The sequence below is a fragment of the Trichomycterus rosablanca genome, chromosome 1 (assembly GCF_030014385.1).
Source record: "Trichomycterus rosablanca isolate fTriRos1 chromosome 1, fTriRos1.hap1, whole genome shotgun sequence".
NCBI classification, from domain to species: Eukaryota; Metazoa; Chordata; class Actinopteri; order Siluriformes; family Trichomycteridae; genus Trichomycterus; species Trichomycterus rosablanca.
This window is the reverse complement of record NC_085988.1, coordinates 28,512,913-28,532,754: the sequence shown is the minus strand read 5'-3', so window position 1 is coordinate 28,532,754 and position 19,842 is coordinate 28,512,913. Positions and strand designations below refer to the sequence as shown.

The 19,842-nt window shown below is 39.2% G+C and overlaps 1 protein-coding gene across 1 annotated transcript in view; it reads right to left on the bottom strand.

The window, feature by feature from the left end:
* The window catches only part of dusp8a (dual specificity phosphatase 8a), a 63,591-nt gene that overhangs the window by 29,703 nt on the left and 14,046 nt on the right, over window positions 1–19,842 (bottom strand). Inside the window, exon 3 of the mRNA XM_063001446.1 lies at window positions 15,157–15,295. Coding sequence (XP_062857516.1) covers window positions 15,157–15,295 — 139 coding nt within the window. The remainder of the gene's footprint in view (window positions 1–15,156; window positions 15,296–19,842) is intronic.

Below are 19,842 nucleotides of genomic sequence, written 5' to 3'. Positions count from 1 at the left end.
CCAGGGTAAAGTAGGAATCCCTGCAGTGTTGTAATATGGTTTGCTGAACTGAAGTAAGCCTAGCTCACAGGCTAATTTTAATGCTGACCTGCCTCTCTCGACAATCATGAAATGTTTCCCAGTTTCACTTTGGTCTTTCAAAAAACACTTATTAAGACTTGTATAAGGCATGTACAGTGTATCACAAAAGTGAGTACACCCCTCACATTTCTGCAGATATTTAAGTATATCTTTTCATGGGACAACACTGACAAAATGACACTTTGACACAATGAAAAGTAGTCTGTGTGCAGCTTATATAACAGTGTAAATTGATTCTTCTCTCAAAAAAACTCAATATACAGCCATTAATGTCTAAACCACCGGCAACAAAAGTGAGTACACCCCTTAGTGAAAGTTCCTGAAGTGTCAATATTTTGTGTGGCCACCATTATTTTCCAGAACTGCCTTAACTCTCCTGGGAATGGAGTTTACCAGAGCTTCACAGGTTGCCACTGGAATGCTTTTCCACTCCTCCATGACGACATCACGGAGCTGGCGGATATTCGAGACTTTGCGCTCCTCCACCTTCCGCTTGAGGATGCCCCAAAGATGTTCTATTGGGTTTAGGTCTGGAGACATGCTTGGCCAGCCCATCACCTTTACCCTCAGCCTCTTCAATAAAGCAGTGGTCGTCTTAGAGGTGTGTTTGGGGTCATTATCATGCTGGAACACTGCCCTGCGACCCAGTTTCCGGAGGGAAGGGATCATGCTCTGCTTCAGTATTTCACAGTACATATTGGAGTTCATGTGTCCCTCAATGAAATGTAACTCCCCAACACCTGCTGCACTCATGCAGCCCCAGACCATGGCATTCCCACCACCATGCTTGACTGTAGGCATGACACACTTATCTTTGTACTCCTCACCTGATTGCCACCACACATGCTTGAGACAATCTGAACCAAACAAATTAATCTTGGTCTCATCAGACCATAGGACATGGTTCCAGTAATCCATGTCCTTTGTTGACATGTCTTCAGCAAACTGTTTGCGGGCTTTCTTGTGTAGAGACTTCAGAAGAGGCTTCCTTCTGGGGTGACAGCCATGCAGACCAATTTGATGTAGTGTGCGGCGTATGGTCTGAGCACTGACAGGCTGACCCCCCACCTTTTCAATCTCTGCAGCAATGCTGACAGCACTCCTGCGCCTATCTTTCAAAGACAGCAGTTGGATGTGACGCTGAGCACGTGCACTCAGCTTCTTTGGACGACCAACGCGAGGTCTGTTCTGAGTGGACCCTGCTCTTTTAAAACGCTGGACGATCTTGGCCACTGTGCTGCAGCTCAGTTTCAGGGTGTTGGCAATCTTCTTGTGGCTTTGGCCATCTTCATGTAGCGCAACAATTCGTCTTTTAAGATCCTCAGAGAGTTCTTTGCCATGAGGTGCCATGTTGGAACTTTCAGTGTCCAGTATGAGAGAGTGTGAGAGCTGTACTACTAAATTGAACACACCTGCTCCCTATGCACACCTGAGACCTAGTAACACTAACGAGTCACATGACATTTTGGAGGGAAAATGACAAGCAGTGCTCAATTTGGACATTTAGGGGTGTAGTCTCTTAGGGGTGTACTCACTTTTGTTGCCGGTGGTTTAGACATTAATGGCTGTATATTGAGTTATTTTGAGGGAAGAATAAATTTACACTGTTATATAAGCTGCACACAGACTACTTTTCATTGTGTCAAAGTGTCATTTTGTCAGTGTTGTCCCATGAAAAGATATACTTAAATATCTGCAGAAATGTGAGGGGTGTACTCACTTTTGTGATACACTGTATAATACAATCTTAACAACTTCTGTTTTAAATCAATGGGGGCTAAGACGCAGCATTTTGCTAGTTCACAGTCTACCTGCAGTCAAGATCTGTCTATTATTAAACTTTATGGCTCATCATGAAGAGGAAAATTCAGACAATAGTGACCACAAACTGACCACAAGCAACAAGAACAGGCAAAAATATACATGCAAAACTGCAACAATGTGTTTCTTAGTTCCCAAATGATTAAACGATTAATGAGTGTAGCACCAGAGCTGACATTTCAAACACGTCGGTTCGAAACTCAGTTCTGCCATCCGGCTGGACTGGGTGGCTACATGAACAACGATTGGTGGTTGTTGATACAGGATGGGGAGCCGGATAGTGACCTTATAACTGATGCAATTATGACCTCTGCTGGCTGATTAATGGTGCCTGGAGTCGAGGAATAATGCTGATCAGTGTGTGGCTTTCTGTACACAAAGCTGATCTGCATATTTACTCGCCTCGTGCAGGTGAAAAGATGCAGTTGGCTACTGCACACATGTCGAAGGGGGCATGTGTCAGTCTCTCTCTCCTCAATCAGAAGTGGAGATCAGCATCAGTAGAGGGGAAGTGTAATACAATCGAGTAATTTGATACAACTAGATTGGGAGGAAAATTGGGAAAAATGCAAGTAAAAAAGTAATTTAGTACACTTATTACTGATGTAACACAGTGGTAAAAAATTTTTTTCTACTTTTGTCAGTTAAATAAAGAATAAAGAGAATTGCATATTCCTGTTAATGTTGAAGACAAACTTGCTTGCCTGCTTGTTTTAAAACATTGCCTGTATAGCTGCCTCTACCTTGCCTTTTTATTAATGCCACACTTACTTTGAGGGTGCCCGGGTGGTGCAGAGGTAAAACACGCTAACACATCCTAGAACTCTTGAGTTTGAATCTCAGCTCTGCTACCAGCAGGGTGGGCGCCTATTGTGACAATATAGGTCATGGTCAAGTGCAACTGCTGAAAGGGATTCCTCACAACTGCTGCAATTATGACCTCTGCTGGCTGTTCGATGGCGCCTGCACAGAGACGGGGGGAGATAATGGAGATCGATGCATGGCTCTTCATGCGAGATACTGATCCTCATATGAATATGCCTTGTGCAGGTGAAAAGACGCAGTCGGCCACTGCACATGTGTCAGGGGGCATGCGGTAGTCACGGCTCTCCTCTGTAAGAAGTAGAGGTCAACAGCAGTAGAGGAAGTAAAGAAAATGTATGAAAAAGGTTACACTCATTTTGTCAAACTTCTCCAATTTGTTAAACAGCAGAACCTGTTATTTACATTGACCTTTAAAGAGATAATCATTAACAATGCAACACAATAAAGCCAAAATGGAGGAAGTGCTAACTTCCTAACTGATTATAATTTACTTTATAAAAAAGATAGATGACTAAATTTGCAGTAAGTATGGAGGCTTTTGTGTTTATTTGTGCTTAAAGTGACCATGTTTTAATCCTTGCATCCAGTCACTGTCTGTATGTTTCACATGTTTTCCTAATGTCTGCGTGTAATGCTCTTGGGTACTCCAGTTTTCTCACAGAAAAAGTAGGAGTACCCAAAAACAAAAAAAATATTCAAAAAGATCCAAAATAGATTTCTTCTCTCAAAGTGTATTCCAGCCTTGTGGCCAGAGTGAAAGCCTTTTTTAAATTCCTTATCTTTTCAATTTGGCCGTGTTTCACAACTTCCAAGTTTCTAGCAAGACCAAAGCTTTAAAAGACAGTATACATAACCTATATAGCCAAAACAAGTAAACATCACTCTTTTTTCTTGGTGTTTTGACCATGCTCATTGCTTACAGGTGTATAAGACCATTAACCTAAAATAAAAACTTTGTGCTAACCGTCTGAGGGATGGCCCCGGTGGCCTGCACAGAGCTCTGAACTCAACCCAATTAAACACCTTTGGGATGAATTGTAATGTGTAATGTGTTAATTGGCAGGTGGAGCAAATTCATATTAATGGATCCATGTGTCCACATATTTTCAGCTATATAGTGTATTTATAGAAGTTGTAATTGGTTAAATTTGTGTTTTTAGCAGGAGTGCTCTTTAAATGGTTTTGACTTACAATAACCAAACGGTGGTGGAATAAACATGAGGATTAGTTTTCCTTTACAACTACATCACATAGACACACACAGGCACATGCATGCCTGTATAAATTGCATTTAAAAATATCACCATAGTTAGAGAAGATTAAAAACGTTCTCATTTAACTTAAATCATTTATAATCTGTCCTCTCCTCGTGTCTTTTCTGCACTGTTTTGTTAATTTATTGGTAAAAGAAAGCAAGATCAAGAACATCTGCTCTAAAGCAATTAACACTTTTTAAAGGTTCATGTTTATTTTAAAAAATCAAGTGGTCAGACAGGGACTGGGAGATTTTAGCTGAAAATTGTAGGCCATTGTGGTTAAATAAGCAACTTAGCTGGTCCTACATATACACAAAGTTTTATTCATTTGAGGTTTGCCTCAGCAGTCCTCTTATAAGTCTGTATTAGAAAGCTATGCTCCCCCCCCCCTTTCCTGAAAATGGCAATGATTAAATACATTGACATATTTTAATTTATCTAATTCAGCCTCACATCTATGTGTAAACAGTTGGGTAAAATTGTATTAAATCTTAACCATTAGACTGCACATCTGGTTTATGGATTAACTAATCTGAAAACACACAATTTTGTTTGCACCTGAAGTCAACCATGCAAAATAGATCACTGCCATTAATCCCATTATAAGAAATTAATTTTGCACATCCTGCATTTTAAACCTGATGTGACCAGATGTTAAGCCAGTGATTCCCAAAATAAGTGTTATTCTGTCACTCTATGGATGCTGCATAATATTCAGTGTATTTGTATTTAGTCAAAACTGATACTGATACCATGATTCGACGTTATAAAGTGGATAATATAATGCTATTGATCTAGGCTATTATTGAACTCCAGGGCTATTATTAAAATAGGCTATTATTATCGTTTCAGCTGAACAGCAGTTTGTGTGACTGTTATGGGAAACCTCATGCGCTTGTCCTTCCTGCCCTCAAACATCGCTTCAAAAAATGGATCGATCTGTAACACAAGCCATTCGAAATAAACAGCGACTACTCGGCTGCAAGCACAACCAAGCACAAAGTTGAGAATGACTGTTAGATTCAGTAACACTTCACCTGAAATGTAAAAAATGCAGTAAATGTGTCAAGTATTTTAGCAAGACATCATGAAAAGTCCTACATCCTTAATACATTTTTACAATGTTCATCATTTAAATTATTAGACAGCATGGTAAAGCACAGAGCTATATCAATCTGATCTATATTAAGTGAGAGCACAGTAGCCACCCACACACACTCGCCTACACACACAGCACACACACGTCTAGCGGATTCCGAAGCAAAGTGTGAAAGTACATGATCTCCACTGTGTTACAAGTTCACATGCATTTCCCTTCTCAGGACTTGCACTCACAGATTTGATATGTTTGTTACCAAGAAAGGTATTTTAGGTCAGTAGTCCTGACTCCCATTCTCCTACATTCCAGCTATTTAACTGTAAAAATGTACATTAAAATCAAAAGCAAAACAAATCATAACAGCAATAAATGCAATCAAATTAGGAAAATTATGTAGAACCTTTATTTAACTGACAACAGTAAAAAGGAAAGATGTCCAATATTTACTGAACACCTTAATTGTATTTAGAATTTGATGCCTGCAACACACCCGAAAAAGTGGGGCATACCTGAAAAAATAAAGCAGAAAAATGATAAGAAGGACTGTTGGATAACAACAGTGAATCACTAGTGACTCACTAATTACCAAGTGCTTGAAAAAATCACAAACATCAAAGCTTTGCAGCTACTAACTGAAGACGGGGGCAGACAAAGAAAGCAGAAGATTTAGTTACATCAAAAGCTGCTGTATGAAATATAGTGAAATGATGCTTAGATAAGATGGATTATAGGAGTTTGAACTTATGCAGTCTATGCCAACTCAAGTGCATGCTATCATTTCAGCAAAAGGGAGGCATACTAAATACTAAGAAATTCTAAACCTCATAACATTATTTTCAAGAATTTAACATTTTAATCAAATTATGATGGTGACTGTATATGGTTTGTAATAAAAACATATTATATTTGAGCAAAATAGAAGTACAGTGGTACCTTGTAACTCGACGTCCCCTAAACTCTTTGAAACTCAACACCCTTTGTTGAGAAATTTGTACCCTTAAACTCAACGTTTTTCTCAAACTCAACGTGTTAAAAAAAAAAAAATCAGCTGCTTTGTTCAGTGCTTGGCTTGAGTGGTGCAGTCAGCAAAGTGCATGTATGAGACGAATCTGCATTTGTGTGGAATAACTGTCAGATTCACTCTGAAAGCTTCCACATGTATCTGTGTTTAGCTGTATTTTTCACCTGTTTCACTTTTAACCCTTTGATGCACAACCTGGGTCAAAAGTGACCCAACTGAGTTTTAATTTTCTATATCTTTGCAATAAATTAATTTCGTCATTCAAGCTTCCATGAATTCCTAAATTAACTTGTTTTTGATCATCACAAATCCTTATTTCAGTTTTATATTTTTTTACTTTTTTAATAAAAAATTTTTTTGCACTACCCTTCTAATGCACAACATAGGACAAAAATGACCCTTATGTATTTACTATGGAATTTGACAGAAACTCCTGACATTTGTAAGTGTTTGTAGTCAGAAACATATCTACTGATCTTTTGAAAGACAACCAAAGATTAGGTTCTTGAATCTTGAATATGTCCAAAACTATTTGCTTGCTAGCTTTTTACATATTCTAGTATAGATAGCTTTTATTAGCTAAGACAGCAAATACATGAATAACTGACAAATGTGCATATGAAAATATTCTTGAATGGATGAATATGGGTCATTTTCGACCCATGTTGTGCATTAGAAGGGGTTTGCTTAGCTTGTGCATTAAAGGGTTAAACTTGTGTTACAGCTCGGGGGGCTGAGAAATTGTAAGAATCAGCTTTTTTCGAGAGAGTGTAAAACGCTTATCGTTAAAAAGCAGCGCAAAAGCGAATGTGCCGCTTCTCATGTGAATGCGCCTTTACTGAATGGAATACAGTTTTCCAAGATCAAACATCTCTACAATTAAGGACACAATTAAGAAATAAAGGTAAAGTGCAGGTTTTATTGTATTTTTTATTGATTTTTAACTGTTTTCAATCATTTCTGTGTTTTATATTATATGTGTGTTGTATTCAGTGTATAAATGTCAAAACAAGCCCATTATTTTACATTAGCCTAAAATATATACAGTTCCACGTGACCACGGAACGCATTTACAGGTTTCCCATACATCCTTATGGGAAAAAATACATTGAAACTCAACGCCGTTTAAACTCAACACCACTCCCAGAACCAATTGGCAATGAGTTTCAAGGCACCACTATATTTTAACTAGTGGTCTCAGACTTTTGGCCACCTCTATATATAGTAACTGTTATTCAAAAATCACAGTTCAACATGTTTTTACTGTAGCAAACTAATTTTTAAAAAGTATTAAAGTATTAAAAACAAAGTGGTGCAGTGGTAAAAACACACGCTGGAACCAGAGCTGGGATCTCGAATACATCGTATCGAATCTCAGCTCTGCCTACCGGCTAAGGCTGAGTGGCCACATGAACAACGATTGGCCTGTTGTTCAGATTGGCGGGACTAAGCCGGATGGGATTTATTTCTCTCTCATGACTGGTGCAGTTACAACCTCTGCTGGCTGATTGATGGTGCCTGCACAGAGATAGAAAAGTGCTCTCAGGGTGTGTCTCTCCGTACACAACGCTGAGCTGCACTGCACTCGTCAAAGTGTAGGTGATAAGATGCATATGGCTGCTGCCCACGTGTCGGAGGGGACGTGGGTTAGCTTCGTTCTCCTCAATCAGAGCAGGGATCGGCATTGGTGGAGAGGAGGCAATTGGACGGGAGAGAAAGGTAAGAAAATGCATAAAGAAAAAAAAAAAAAAAAAACTGACAAAAAAGCAAACTTCTGTGCAGTTATTAAGCTAAAATTATTTTAGCTGATTAAACCAAGCTCTATAATTTTGCAGACTTCAGTAAAAGACAACGATTAAGCCAGTGAGCCTGGAGACTACACGTCAATGATGTTTGGACATTTAAATTGGTTCTGTGAATACTACTGTACAATGCAGCAAGCAGGAAAAAACAACATGGGAAATGCATTCCAACAGCAGCAGCAAAAATGAACATTTTTATCTCAGGCAGGAAATAACATGCCAATTCCACTGAGAACACCAAGGACAAGTTCACACACAGTTTCACTGCAGCTAATTACCAAGCAGAGAGGAATTCAGTACAGTTCAGCTTCTTAGGCCTCAGTAGGCCTCAACTGCAGCCAAAGTGCACAAATGGTAAATGTCACTGCTGTCAAAAGAATTATGGCAATGTTTATGCTGCAATTCATCACCTCTAATTCTATAAAGTTAAAACTAAAAGGTAAACTTAAAACTTGTGCAAAGGTCAAACAGGATTAAATGTTAATTGCAATGTAAACTGTTTTTCAGACTTCAGAATGATTTGTGGTGTACTTGCTTTGCTAGAACATAACATTAAACAAAATAAGGGTCTCCTTTAAAGTTGTTTAAACTGTTTGGGCACACTTGGTCAAATCTGATATTCTGAGTTTCTATTTAAATATGTGTATGCAATTTCTGCAATAAACAAAACTGAAACATTAACAAATAAAAAACTACATTTATTTTTAGAAATTTTCAGAGGTATCTTGTAACTCAAAATCTTTGAAACTCGACGTCCTTCATTGAGAAATTTGTACCCTTAAACTAGAGGTTTACCTTTAATTAGATGTGTTAAAATGTATTTATTTAATTTCAAATTAACAATGAACAACCACTTTTTTCAGCGCTTGGCTTGAGTGGTGCAGTAAAACGTCATCGAATACGAGACAAATCTGCAACTGTGTGGAATAACTGTCAGATTCACTCTGGAAGCTCCACATGTATCTGTGTTTAGCTGTCTTTCTCCTGTTTCACTTTTAAACTTGTGTTACAGCTCAGGGTTCTGAGAAATTGTAAGAATCAGCTTTTTTCTGAGAGAGTCTAAAACATGACTTAATGTATTAAAAGAACGGCATATACATATCTTAATTATTACTGCTCATAAGTTCTCTCCACTAATGAAATTCCTCGCTCATTGTTTAAGTACAATAAGTCCCGTTAAGCTTTGTGCACCAGCACAGCCAGCACAAAAGCTACTTTGCTGCTTCTCATGTGAATGCTCCTTTACTGAATGGAATACTGTATGATTTTGAACTGTTTTCAATTGTATTTCAGTGTTCATATAATACATTTGTGTTATTTTCCATGTATAAGTGTCAAAAACAACCCCATTATTTTACATTAGCCTAAAATATATGCAGATCCAAGTGAACAGACAAATGTAAAGTAGCCTATCCAGACCTTAAGCATTTGTTTCCTTTTCTTTTTTCATTTTTCCACTCCTGATGCACCTGCTTTGATCATATTGTCCCAACAAATTTGATTTAATGTCTTATCGAAATATTTTACTTTGTTTGGAGTAGTAACTACAATAAAGTATTAGTTGTTGCACCTTCAACTTATTGAAAAGAAGTAAATATAGCACGTGTAAAAGTTAGGGTACTTATGCACTTCATCAAATAACATTATTTATGCAAGATAAAAATTAAAGCATTGGACCCTAACACAAATCAGGTGGAGATTGTTCCAGACTATTCCAAGATGTTCAGCCTATTTGGACCTCTCATGATGCTGCTCTACAGGAATGCTGCTCCACTGACTGTAAAATAAAGATAACTGACTTTTAGAATCTAATCAAAACATGGCAGACTAATGATTATTTGTGATAGAACTTTTTTAAGACTAAACCTTCGAAGCACTGCAATGGATCTACACCAGGAAGGATTAAATTACATGGAAGTAAAATGCCCCCAATCCACTGTGCAGCACTGCATGACCAAAGATGATCCACATTTAAAATCATTGAAAGAAAGCATTACTTTAATACATGTTTATGACCAAAGAAAGGAAACCACTTAATCAACCACAAGCACAGAACCTATAGTTCTGGGATCTGATCAAACAAAAATGGAACTGTTTGGATACAATCTCCAGGTATGTTCAAATAAAAAAAAGTGTCAATTACCAACTTTGCTTCTCCTATTCTTTAAAATTATTTGATACATTGAAATGAATTAAACAGCTACCTATCTCATCCAAACACCCAGCAGTAAAAAAAATGTTTACCAATCAGCTGATTGCAATTCTCCATGTTGTTTAGTAAATATAATGAATGGTTAGGTCACTATTTATGAGGTTGGATTGAGAAATATGACAATAACATCAGAAAACAACAGATTCATAAAATAATGCATTACAATAAATTTATAAGGCACTGCTGGACACAGAGGTATGTGAATAACCACAGATCCAAAACCATCACATCATCTTACTGCACTACTGCACTACTAGTATGCATTACTAGTATGCATTATTTCTCCTACCTCAGCTTCATTCAGGATAATTCATGTCTAACAATATTATGTGAACGACCATGTTGGCAGCACATGAAGGCAGCAGTAAGGCAGTGTAGTATTCACACACTGCAGTTTGCACTAGGACGAGAGTTCATTTTAGCAGGTGCGTCATTTGATAAAAGTGGCACGACCAATCTCTAAGGAAGAAAAATCATAAAAACAGGCTGCAGTACAATTACAGTCCACAGTTCAGACCTAAAGCAGCAGTCATTAAAGGGTTTCTATTGGCTGTCTTTAAAACAAAGATGTGTGGGTACATATCGAATGTTTTTAAAAGCATAAGCCTTAAGGTACTTAAGTTTGTTCGGTATGTTTGCAAAGCCATTATCCAGCCAAAAAAATGTGTCTACTTCTGGAGAGTATCTAGGTATCTGCAAAAATGCAGAGAAAAATACAGTGTGATTTAAAACATATCTGTATTTATGTGGATACAGCCTTAAATTGCTAACTCCGAACAGCTTTCAGAATTACGTAATACTTTTTACAACACTTCAGCACAATGATTCCTGCCTGACACTGGCGATGGAGTATAACATGGCTGCCAGGGTGAGCGTTATGTTATGAGCGTTGTGTTGACTCCACACAAGTTGATGCAAAGCATAAACAAACCCAGAACCGCTGGACTGAACCGGAGCTGCAGCATTACATCAGCTTTCCTTTCATGCTCACATCAAAGATGAGCAAGAGGTGTTTGTGATGTGTGCGGCCTCAACATGGCCCTAATGAAATCAGCATGCTCCCTTCAAGAAGCTTTCCCAATTCTACATTATACAGTGAGGGGAGGGCTGATGAGATGTAGACCAGATGAATGGTCACTAGCCAGAGTACATCCTGTTCAGAGCAGACAGAGGGCTTCCCTAATGTATGATCCTACACAGGTAGCAGGGATTAACCCCCCCACCCCCCCACCCCAAAACCAAAATAAATAAATAATAAAAAACCATGGCTGGAAACCTACTGAGTCCCCCATTGACCACATTTTTTCCGATGGGTTTTCCGATGCCCTGTCTTGTTGGCTCCCGCTGCGGGAGATTATCGTTTTAGTTGGCATAGAAACAGCAGCTGTTGGAACGGAATAAGTACAGTCTGGCCTGTACAGTGTCATAAAGCAGACAGGAGATGCACAGCAGTGAAAAAAAAAAGCCAGGATGTTGTATCCACCGTTATATGAGAAAAAGCAGATCTTCAAGTGTTAAGCAAAATAAATGAAGAATCAGGAAGTCTCAAGAGAACATTGAAAAAGGAAACACAGATGTGTCATTATGACGGAACGGCTTATAAAACTTAATCTTTAAATTAACACGGATGTGGCTGGGGGTGAGTGTACTAAATTAAAGACATGACGAACTGTGGGGCCACAATATCTATGTAAGTATGTATATGTATGTTACATTTTTAGGGCATGTAGCAGATGCTTTTTTTATCCAAACTGACTGACAGTTATGACTGAATACAACTGAGGGATAGGGGCCTTGCTCGGGGGTCCAAAAGTGGCAGTTTGGTGGCAGTAAGGCTTGAACCAGCAACCTTCTGACTAATAGTCTAATAACTTAACCACTGAGCTACCGCTGCTCTAAGTAGGGAAAGAAGGTAGCTTATCTGATGAAGTAGTGGACTCATAATCAGAAGATTGCCAGTTGCCACTGTTGGGCCCCTGAGCAAGGCCCTTAACCCTCAAGTGCTTAAATTGTATTAATCCACAATTGTATGTTGCTTTGAATAAAAGCGTCTACTAAATGCTGTAAATGTAATGTCAAACACAGTCATGGACAATTTAGTATCTCCAATTCACCTCACTTGCATGTCTTTGGACTGTGGGAGGAAACTGGAGCTCCCGGAATAAACCCACGCAGACACGGGGAGAGCATGCAATTCCACACAGAAAGGACCCAGACCGCCCCACCTGGGAATCGAACCCAGGACCCCCTTGCTGTGATGCGACAGTGCTACCTACCGAGTCACTGTGCCACCTCCTGGCCAAAATTCAGTAGGAATTGATTTTATGCTCCTTTATTGAACAGGTGGAGCAGGAGCCAGTGATAGCTCAGTGGTTAAGGTACTGGACTAGTAAACAGAAGGTTGCCGGTTCAAGCCCTGCCATCACCAAGTTGCCACTGTTGGGTCCCTGAGCAAGGCCCTTAACCCTCAATTGCTCATCGTGTTCCGCTCATTGTGTAAGTCGCTTTGGATAAAAGCGTCTGCTAAATGTTGAAAATGAATGAAATGAAATGAAAATGAGACAACTCCCAAAAGACTGACTTGCACTGGACACAGGGCTAAACTGTGCTAAGCCTGCGCAGCATTACAAAGTGTATCAGTCTTGACACCACATCACACAGATACATTCTGTAATGCTACAACCACAATTGTGATTGTGGTGTGCTAGGTATCCTGGAACACCCAGGATTGTGTGCACACAATGGCTCCAACTAGAGTGACACTAAGCACGGGCACCAAAATGGCTGAGTCCACTCCCGTTAGCCTAGCGAGCTAGCTAGACTAAGGTTAAAAAATAATATGTATGAGTACAGCTATTTTTCTGTAAACAATACAGCTGCTTTTTCACAGGACTACTTTATTTGACCACATGGCAATTTATGAAAAAAATAACCCAATACATTGAGTTCATCATTCAAAAGATTGCCGGTTCAAGTCCCACCACTGCCAGGTTGTTACTGTTGGGCCCTTGAGCAAGGCCCTTAACCCTCAATTGCTTAGACAATATATTGTTACAGTACTGTAAGTCGCGTTGGGTAAAAGCGTCTGCTAAATGCCAAAAATGTAAATGCAAGTGGTTGGGTTGGGATAATATGAGGGTCCAAGTTTGTGAACCTTCCCATTGCTAATAATAAGGAATAAAGTTTGCCTTTTAAAATGTATTGTACATAATGTATTCTAAAAGTATCCTCAACGCATACCTTAATAAATTTTTTATGTATGTAAAATGAATAAACGGGTATCATGGTGGCACAGCAAGTAGTGTGAGTGCTGCATAGCTATATGGGTCATGGGAAGCTGGGTTTGGACCTCCCTTTTCACCCCAACATATTTGAATATGTCATGAATTGTTATAAATAATTAAAGCCTACATTACAAGGGTTCTTCAGAAAGTTTCCGCACTTTTAAAAAACTCTATTTATTAAGAATGACATCACTTCTCTACATAATAACCTTCCTTTGCAATGCATTTCTCCCAGCACTGTACCATTTTAATGCCATCAGCAAAAATTTTTTTGGTTGAACATGTAGCCACTAATGCATTGCTGCTTTCACATCATCATCACATCAAAATCTTCTTCCCCTTAAAGCTTCTTTGAGCGGTCCAAAAAGGTGGTGCTAAATTCGGACTATAAGCTCTCTCTCAGTGTCTCAGACACGACCCATTACTACTCCTCCCACCCTCACCGTTTTCATCAAAAATATAAAAGTGCGGAAACTTTTTGAAGCTCCCTTGTATTTTCTCAGTCTTGCTATTGGTTTCCTATTAGCACTTACGTTTCCACCTGCCTCCCAACACATGCAAAAGGTATTTCGTCAAATGTAAATTGCCTTAGGTGTAACTGATTGAATGAATAAGGTGTGTAATGCCCTTAGATATTCTGGCAATTTCTCTAGTATTCAAACCTTGCACATAGTGGTTTCAGGCAGTGACAACCCCACCACAAGCATGTTCACTAGGATGTTAGTGAAGATGACACAGTTTGTGAAAACACAATGAACAGATTTTAAACAGATACTGAAGTACAGAAACATGGGTCATGTGGTACTGAGTATTAAACTTGCTTCTGCTTTCTGTCAGCAAGGAGCTTCTGACGTTCATAAAATAGAATAGAATAGAATAGAATAGAATAGAATGCCTTTATTTGTCAAATATAAGTAAACAGACGTACAGTACAACGAAATTCTTTCTTCGCATATCCCAGCTCATTCGAAAGCTGAGGTCAGAGCGCAGGGCCAGCCATTGCATGGCGCCCCTGGAGCAGACAGGGCTAAGGACCCTGCTCAAGCACTCAACAGTGGCTGAATAGCATAGCTGGGACTTGAACTCTCAACCTTTCGGCTACCACTGTCCTATGATTGTCCCCTTAATAAGTGGACTGACTAATAACCTGCCTTGAGATGTGAGTAATTCAGTGAGTGTTGCCCAAAGCTGGACTGGCACCATGTATATGTCATTTTTCTGCTTATACCCAGTATTTTCAGCTTCCCTTTTGGATTGCCACAGTCCTAATCAGAATAAAGCAGTATTGAGGCTGGCATATTCAGTATTCTCCAAACCATTCTGCCCATCTTTGTCTGTATCCAAGTTATTCTTAGGCAGTAGTGACATCAGAAGTGTCATGTCTAACCAGTGATAGATGAGCACAGAAAGTTCAAAGGCTAAGAGCAAGGGCATGACTTTCTAACAACTGCATGTGAAGAATAATTATCAAGGCATTGAATCAGTCACCACAGTGTGAAAGCTATGTGAGTAAGAGCTGGGAACTGAGAGTACAGATAGTCAGTCAAACTGATGAGAGCTACTGGAAGTTTGAAATCCTAACGCACTTTAGGAATTCAGGCACAAAGTCAAAAATACATCAACAAAAATACACAAAAAAATAAAGAAGGTACAATAATTGTTCACAACAGTTAATAATGCAAGTAGCACCCTCTGTTGGTCAAAAATACAAATCTCCACAAAAATCAAGAAAGAAATGCAGAGCAGCATGGTTACCTGTAAGCAGAGATACTTTATGAAAAGTCCCATCCAGTTTGCTCAGGAGAATGTGGACGAAGCCGTCTTTGGAAAGCTGACCAGCATCTTTAGTGCTCTGATCATACACCACCACCTCGTGCCTCCTGCCCAGATCAACCTGCACAAAAAGCCAGTATGTACATACTATTACGAAATACAAAACATACGTATCAGAGACAAAAACACAGAGGGATCAAATAAATACATTTTCTTGCAGGGGTGAAAGCAAGAAAGTGACAGTAAATGTCAGTAGTTATAACTTATTCATCTTTAGTAACGACTTCCTGATCAGGGTTACCTTGAAGCACTGGGCTTAAGGGTAATATACACCCTGGATAGAGTGTCAGTCCATCAAAGAGCGTCACAAACTCTCCAATTCACTTACTCATCATATCTTTGGGTGTAAGCAGTAATAGCAACTACTAAGACAGACAGACAGACAGACAGGTAGGTAGACAGACAGACAGATAATAATCCCGAAGGATTAATTAAGGGGTAAAAGAAGAGGAGGGGTCCTGAAGAAAACCCACACTGGTAAAGGGAAAACAGAGCAAACTCCTGACCAAATGTGAGATATGAAACCAGGTCCTCTAGAGCTAGATAATTTGTTTATATTGCAACAAAGTAAAGGAGAAGGAAAAGTGCATTTTTATGATTACAAGGGATCTTCAAAATGTTTCCACACTGTCGGGAGAAGTAGTAATTGGTCATGTCTGAGAGACTGAGAGAGAGTTAATAGTCCGGATTTAGCGCCATCTGATTTCCACCTTTTTTGACCGCTCAAAGAAGCTTTAAGGGAAAACAGTGGCTATGCGCTCAACCAAAACCATTTTTTGCTGATGGCATTAAAAAGATGCTGGGAAAAATGCATCGGAAGGTGACTATGCAGAAAAGTTATGTCATTTGTTTTTGAAATTCTTAATAGAGTTTAAAAGGTGCGGCTAAATTATGCTCTTATTGGCAAAGAAACGGCAATCTTGAAACATTTTCAATCAGGATTGAGACCCAACCACAGTACTAAAACTGCATTAATTAGAGTAGTTAATGATCTAATAATGTCTTCTGATAATTAATACTGCTTATTCTTTGTTCTATTAAATCTTAGTGCAGCTTTTGAGCGGAAGGGATTCCACATTGCTGCAGTCTCTGCTGGCTGATCGATGGAGCCTGCACAGAGACAGGGAATATCGGTGCATGGATCTCCGTACACGATACTGACCCCTGTGTGAACCAGACTTTTGCAAGTAAAAAGAACGGGTTGGTTACTACATGTGTCAAAGGGGGCGTCTGTTAGGTATGGCCCTCCTCAGTCAGGGTCGAGGTCTGCAGCAGAAGAGTTGACACAACTGGGTAATGGACATGACTAGATTTGGAGAAAAGGGGGAAAATGTATAAATAGAATAATAATACATGCTTTGTATCACTTCATGATTGATCACTTTATTAAGTCATGCAAAGACAGGTATCACAGTCATTTCAATGGTTTAAGTAGCAGAGGTAGCATTATGGCCAAAAACCTATACAGTTATAAAGGTACATTAAAAATGTACATTACAATATAAGCACTAGGTAGAAAGGGTACCTTCTTACACACAAATGCGATAAAAGCACAATATTAAACCCTGCATGACACGTCTGTGTTTAGTACCAAGACAAAATGCGACAATTACTTTTGCAACTAGAATGTAAACAATCTGCAAAACGAAATGAATTCCCAACAATATTTTAATATAAAAATACATTTAATACAGTTTAGAGTAACTCATTTGAATTTTTATTTTAAAGACAAATGCAAGGGGTGGCATGGGAATGTATTAGTTTAATCTAATGAATTTATGTACTCCACATAAAATGCAGACATGCTCATTTTTAGCACTTATGAATATTACATCATTGTGTGTCATTATGCAAAATTGTATGCACGTTTGGTGCAGTGCAAGCAGCAAGCTCTGGGTGGCTGTATGCAGGCGCTGCTGCCTGGATGTTGTCAGGCAGTTTTTAATCACGTGACCATCAGCAGCGCTCAGTGCAGAGTTAGTACGACAAGTGGAACCACAGCATAGGGGTGAGTGGGTGAGAGAGAGACTAAATAGCATTGGGAGAAAGGAGAATGCAGTAAACAGCAATGTAAAGAATAAGAGAAACAGAAAAACAGTATAAGTCAATCAAATTTGCATTCATTCAGTCATTCATTTTTAATAACTGCCACATCTAAGTACAATGCAGATATACACATATTTACATATTTATGCACGTACTCCAAAGGAAATTCAGAAAAACTAATTCACCTTCACCTTTTTAACAAAGTGGGATAAAGCCAAATTACCAATCAAAATCCACAGACACACAGTAATACTCCACACAAACACTTACTAGATGTCATCTGACTGCGCTGAGTTTAAACCCTCTAGGATTGGGGTTGTCCACACTGGCTTGAGACAAAAATGCAGTTTTGAAAGTTTATGGTCATAGAAATTTGAGGTGATCAGGGATGTTGAGGTGATCAGGGATGTTGGGGTGTTGTCATTCCGACTTTCACATACGATCACTCTTTTTGATCTTTTTGTTGGTGGGAGAGGTGTTTGTTTGTTTGTTTATTAGGATTTTAATGTCATGTTTTACACTTTGGTTACATTCATGACAGGAAACGGTAGTTTATTTTCACACAAGGTTCTTCAGTTCACAAGGTTATATCGAACACAGTCATGGACAATTTAGTGTCTCCAATTAACCTCACTTGGATGTTTTTGGACTGTGGGAGGAAAACGGAGCCCCCGGAGGAAACCCACGCAGACACGGGGAGAACATGCAAACTCCACACAGAAATGACCCAGACCACCCCACCTGGGGATCGAACCCAGGACCTTCTTGCTGTGAGGCGACAGTGCTACCCACTTAGCCACCGTGCCGCCCTGGTGGGAGAGGTGGGCACTAGTGTCTTAAAAAAGAGAACTCATTGCTGTGGTACCTCCTATACCTTCGTTTTTAGTTATGCTATACTAATAAGAAATGCACATTTGACACTTTAATATTATTGATTATAGCAAAGTGGGATAAATCCACAGACAAACTAATACACAGTGGGACAGTGGTAGCCTAGTGGCAGAGCACTGGACTATCAATCAAAAGGTTAAGAGTTCTAATCCCAGCTCTGCCATGCTGCCACTTTTGGGCCCTTGAGCAAGGCTCTTAACCCTGTCTGTCTGCTCCAGAGGCGCCCTACAATGTCTGACCCTGCACTCTAACCCCTGCTACCAAACAAGCTTGGATATGCAATAAAAGGATTTAGTTGCACTTTACACCTGTATATGTATATATGACAAATAAGGGCATTCTATTCAATATTCCATGTAACACTTACTGGATGCAAGGTTTGAACCCAGGTCCCCAGAACTCATCTTGCTTTGAGACACCACTTCTACTTGCTGCTCCATTTTTCACCAATCACTTAATACTGGTCAGGGTTGAACCGGGTCTCGCATCACCCAAAAACACTAGGCACAGGCCAGGAACACATCCTGGACAGGGCACTAATCAATTAAACCCTAACATAGTTAAACAAATCAAGGGGCAATTCCGAGCAGAAAACCTACCAGGAGCACCAGGAGAAATTCGTCTTGCATTTAGCATTACTATTTGTACTATGATGTATGTGAACTATGATCAGAGTACTGATTACTGATATCATACTGACATTTTCCTCAGCTTAATAAATGTTGGTTGAAAGATTGGAGTTAAGCAGCATACAGACACTGTAAGTAAACTTCTCATTTGTTTTCTAACCCAGAGTTGCTTCAAAATTTGTTTTCTTCTAATAAAATAAGTACAGAATGGACTCAATGTTGCCAGATCCTTTCATTATGTTACATACTTTTTTCAATCATGTTACGATCAGGCAGCAAAGCCCCAAATCTTAGATAGACTATATTTGTTCCAAGACTGGGTTTGCACTAATAATTAACCCAGTATGCAGACACTCATTCATGCTAGTGACAAATGAGGGTGTGTCTAAAACAAATAAGAAATGAGTAAGTATGTGTGTGCTCACACAGCAGCCTTACCAGTTGTGGATTGGCATAACGCCACTTAACTGACTTTATTTACCCAAGGTTAAGTAACTTCTGCATACGTCATAACTACTCTGAGCCAAAAAGCATTATACAGAACAACCTAACAATTTTACAATTTATCTGTCCTCCACTAGTAGGCCTTGTGTATGAGTGTGGATGAACACTTCAGATGGAACAGTCATAAAGAAAATATAATAATGGAGTGGATTTAAATTACTGCTTTGAAGCAGTTTGCTAAAGCAAATCCTCTTTACTGTATGCTTCTCTGCTTTAGTCCTTGATGTTCTCCTCTGCAACCCACATGCCCACTAGTTAAACAAGGTGTTCCAAAGTAATTGGATAAGAGCTAAATCCACTGGGTGACATCACCTCGGGATAACCGTCCCTAAGAACGGCTTGGCCTCCTGCCTAAAGCTGGCTTACCTGCACTGCAAAGCAGGAGCTTATAAAATTTAAGGAAATTCAATGGAAATGCAAAAACTAACACAGATAAACTGAATTGCTTAAAACGTCTTTGGCAGCAGAACATTTAAATAGGTCAAAATGACAGTTGTTGCATTGAATGTAATAATTTCTCCCAATTTCTAAAAGGTGT